The following is a 4,361-nucleotide window of genomic DNA, read 5'->3' as shown; positions in this document are numbered from 1 at the left end:
CCCTCTCCCTTCCTCTCTGTAAAAAATAAATAAAATATATTTTTAAAAAATGTATTTTTATTGATTTCAGAGAGGAAAGGAGAGGGAGAGAGATAGAAACATCAGTGATGAGAGAGAATTACTGATCTGCTGCCTCCTGCATGCCCCACACTGGGATTGAACACGAAACCAGGGCATGTGCCTGACCTGGAATCAAATGGTGAAATCCTGGTTCATAGGTAGACACTCAGCTGAGTGTCTCAAAAGTCGGCCGGCTGACTTTTTGTTCAGATGGGCATAAACTCTTAGTTTCAAAATCTCTGTCCATCTGGTCTTTAAATCCATTATTTTACTAACTTCTAGCATTCAATATTTATTGATGATGGGAAGTCTGGTGCCAGACTGATTTTCTATAGGAATCCTCTTTTCCCCCCTGGAAATCCTTGTAGTTTTCTCCTTGCTGTTGGCATTTATATCAGTTTTGTAAAGCTGTCATAACAAATCGCATAACTAGATGGGTTAAAACAACAGAAATTTCTTTATTTTTAAAAAAATATGGAACGCTTCACGAATTTGCATGTCATCCTTGCACAGGGGCCATGCTAATCTTCTCTGTATCGTTCCAGTTTTAGTATATGTGCTGCCGAAGCGAGCACTAACAGAAATTTATTGAAACAACAGCAGCACCACGCTCTTTCAAAAGGCTCTAGGGATGAATCTGTTCCAGACTTCCTCTTCGTTTCTGGTGTTAATTGGCATTTCTCGGCTTGCAGCTGCGCACATCCAGTCTTTGCCTCCACCTTCACTTTGTTTTCCCTAAGTGAAGGCAGGTGATGTGGGGCTGCTAAGATGCTGAGGCTCTCCTCTGTCAGTGTCCCCCATCTATTCAGCATCACTGCAGACAGTGGTCGGCTCAGCAGCTGAGAGGTGCTCCTGACCAAGGAGGGGCTGGAGACAAACTTGGTTCGGGCTGCATTTCCAGGGGATGAGGGGCTGTGGTGGGAGAGCAGCTCCCAGTGCAGAGAAGACAGAAATTGAAGGTTGATTTCTCTACTAGCAGTCTCGTGTAAATGACAGGGCTGACCCAGAGCTCAGGATGAGGGGCTGTGTAAATGATATGCAGGCTTCGTGTGTGTGTGTGTGTGTGTGTGTGTGTGTGTGTGTGTGTGTCAGAAGTCAGGCTGGGAATACTAACAGGTATTAAAATAAGGAAGGCTTTGCTCAAAGGTTGGAGTTGTCTGATTTTTTGCTGGAGCTGCCTCTTCTCTCTCCCCCATTCTGCAGCTTATTGAAGAAGATCTCTGGAAATTCCTTCAAGCTCTGTTCCACTTCTCTGTCAGGTCCTAACACCTGCGTTTGGCATTCTCTCCAGGCAGGTATCCCACTTTCTGGAGAGAACATTGCTACATTTCCTAACTTTATCCTCTGAATAGATCCCACTGCTGCCAGCTGCTCTGTTTATGCTAGTCAGAAGGAGGAGGGCCTTAAATTCCCAGCTATTCAGATGTTCTTACTGAGTGAGTTGCCCCGATGACTGCCGCAGACCCCTTGCCACTCTTTGTGTTGGTTGACTGTGCACCTAGGGAGGCCTGTTCTAACTTGAATCTCTTGTAAAACAATTTCACCTCTTCCTTCTGTGAGGGACTAATCCCATCCTCACTCCGCAGAAATGCCTTCACGTTTCTGTTTTCCTCCTGACAAGCATTCTCATTTTTTTAATGTTGTCGTATAAGTCTGATAAAATATAAATTTCAGTTGATTTGGGGAAGAAGGACATATACTGTGTGCCATTTTCCAATGCGGGTTTTGTATATCTTCCATTAAAAACTTTTTTTCCTCTAGGGTATTTTATCACTTAAAATTTTGTGTGTATGTACATGCGTGTGCACAGACACATACACACTAACTAATGAATGGGCCAGCAGGATTTTCTTATGTTTTCTTATTTTCCTTGGCACCTGGGAAAGTCCAAATGTGCATGTTTGTCATGCAGGGTTTTTCTATAGTGATGCTGTAGAAAGTACATTTCGAACATTAAGCATCAAGAAATCAAGTAAGTTCTTGAATATTTAATGAGCCCACTTTAATAACTGGCCTTAAAAATTGAAATACTTTTATGTTAAGAGCTTTTGAAGTTATATGAAATAATTTAATGGCAGAGTTTAAAGATTTGATGCTTTTTCTTTTTAATTAATATAAAACATTATATTAAGGTGTACAACGTAATGATTTGTTATAAGTATATTAAAAAATAATTACCATTATTAATTTAGTTTACATCTGTCACCTCACATAGTTACAGATGTTTTTTGATGAATACTTTTAAGATCTACTCTTTAGCTACTTGCAAATGTACAGTACAATATTGTTAAGTATAGTCACCTTCTGTCCATTACATCTCAGATCTCACATATCTTATGGTTTTCTTTTCTATTTGTTCTCTGTTTATATGATTATTTTGATAATGTGTGAAAAGCTTTGGTCAAATTAAGAGGGAAATATTTAAAAATCTTTCTTTTTCAGCAAAGAATCGTGGAATTGCTATTCCAGTGGATTTGGATAGTCAAGTTAATACTCTTTTCATGAAGAACCATTCAAATATGGTGCAGAGAGCAGCCATGGGTTGGAGACTGTCGGCTCGCTCTGGACCCCGCTTTAAGGAGGCTCTTGGAGGACCTGCTTGGGATTATAGAAATATTATTGAAAAGTTACAGGTACAATGCGAGCATGAAAAGGCATTATAATTTTCTAAATTACATTATTAGCATATGTAGTTACACAAGTTAAATATGGTTGAAAATATCAAATTCTAGTTGGGGACCAGGCTTTACTTTATAACTTCCTACCAGTCATATTGGATTAGAGCCTACTCATATGCATTCATTTTACCTTAATTACCTCTGTAAAGGCTCTCTCTCCAATTACAGTCACATTATGAAGTACTGGGGGTTAGGATGTGGACCTCAATATAGGAGTTTTGAGGGAGACACAATTCAAACCATAACAGACATCTTCCTACCCACATAACTGTAGAGAATTTCATTGGAGCGAATGAGGGTATTGTGTTGAAGAAATGGTCAAGACATGAACTGGAATAAATATTATGAGAGGTTACAGGTAAATTAATTGGTGGAGGTTCAGAGTTTTAATAGATAAGCATTATATGTGATTAAAAAGGCAAGTTAGTTTCAGTATGAGAAACTTGAAGGCTATTCAAATCATTAAAGGTCATTAAAATTTGGGGGGGGGGGAATGTCATTATACATGATTAAGCAGGTATTGGTTTGCAGGATAGGATTATCAGGAAGAGACTAGAAGAAGGCAGATTAGTTAAGAATTACTTAAGATCTCAGCCAGATCGTGGTATGAATGCAATGGAGAAATAGGTGTTGCATACAACAATGAAGGCCGGGTCAACAGATTGGTGGCTACTGGATGGAAATAGAGGGCGTGAGAGGCATTTAAGAGGTGCTGATGATTGGAGACTAGGTGATATTATTAAGACTCTTTATTGTAAGAGGAAAGGGATTATATTCTATACATTTTTTCAAACAATATAGCAAGGAATTTCCCCATTGGAAGAAATGGTTAGTTCTAGATGACCAATGACACATAGAATACCTTTTTTTTAGCTCTTGCACAGGCATGCTCCAATTTATTCCAATTTGATGAATACCTGTCATGTGTCCATTACAACGCGAGACACTTCAAGGCCTGTAACAATGGTTTTATTGGCTTTTCATCTTGTGTGTATATCCTTAGAAATCATATAAGCTACCCACCTCTCCCTTACCTTAAAAATGACAACAGAGACACAGGCAGCACTGATACAGAAAACCAGACTGTACTGAAAGAACAGATATTGGGTACCATGGGAAAATGGGGTATATCTGTGAAATTCCCACATCTCATTCCTGGTTAGTGTTCCTCAGCTTGTCATGACTTAGGTCTTCACACAGGTTCTCTTGTGCTTTCTTCCTTAGGATGTAGTGGCCTCCTTGGAGCAGCAGTTCAGCCCAATGATGCAGGCTGAGTTCTCAGTGTTGGTTGATGTGTTGTACAGTCCAGAGCTACTGTTCCCTGAGGGGAGTGATGCAAGGATCCGATGCGGTGCTTTCATGTCCAAGTAAGTGGGTGAGATCTGCGACCCTGCTAGTGTCACCAACCTGAGATGGCCTGTAACGTTTCTGTGTTTTACTCTGCTGGCACATGAGGACAGTCCATAGAGTGTGTCAAAGGTCCAAAATCCATCCTATCTAATAAAAGAGAAAGATGGTAATTAGCCGTACCTCCGCTACCCTTCTCATTGGCTAATCAGGGCGATATGCAAATTAACTGCCAGCCAAGATGGCGGCCGGCAGCCAGGCAGCTTGAAGCGAACA

The 4,361-nt window shown here is 40.3% G+C and overlaps 1 protein-coding gene across 7 annotated transcripts in view; it reads left to right on the top strand.

Annotated features, from left to right (window-relative positions):
• Window positions 1-4,361, top strand: part of ITPR2 (inositol 1,4,5-trisphosphate receptor, type 2) — a 401,602-nt gene that overhangs the window by 195,713 nt on the left and 201,528 nt on the right. For all 7 annotated transcript variants that reach the window (XM_014544263.1, XM_014544267.1, XM_014544268.1 and 4 more), the window contains 2 exons: window positions 2,503-2,693; window positions 3,963-4,105. In XM_014544263.1, the coding sequence (XP_014399749.1) occupies window positions 2,503-2,693; window positions 3,963-4,105 (334 nt within the window). The remainder of the gene's footprint in view (window positions 1-2,502; window positions 2,694-3,962; window positions 4,106-4,361) is intronic.

The sequence above is a fragment of the Myotis brandtii genome, unplaced genomic scaffold (assembly GCF_000412655.1).
Source record: "Myotis brandtii unplaced genomic scaffold, ASM41265v1 scaffold358, whole genome shotgun sequence".
Classification (NCBI taxonomy): Eukaryota; Metazoa; Chordata; class Mammalia; order Chiroptera; family Vespertilionidae; genus Myotis; species Myotis brandtii.
This window is presented reverse-complemented; position numbering and strand designations above follow the sequence as displayed.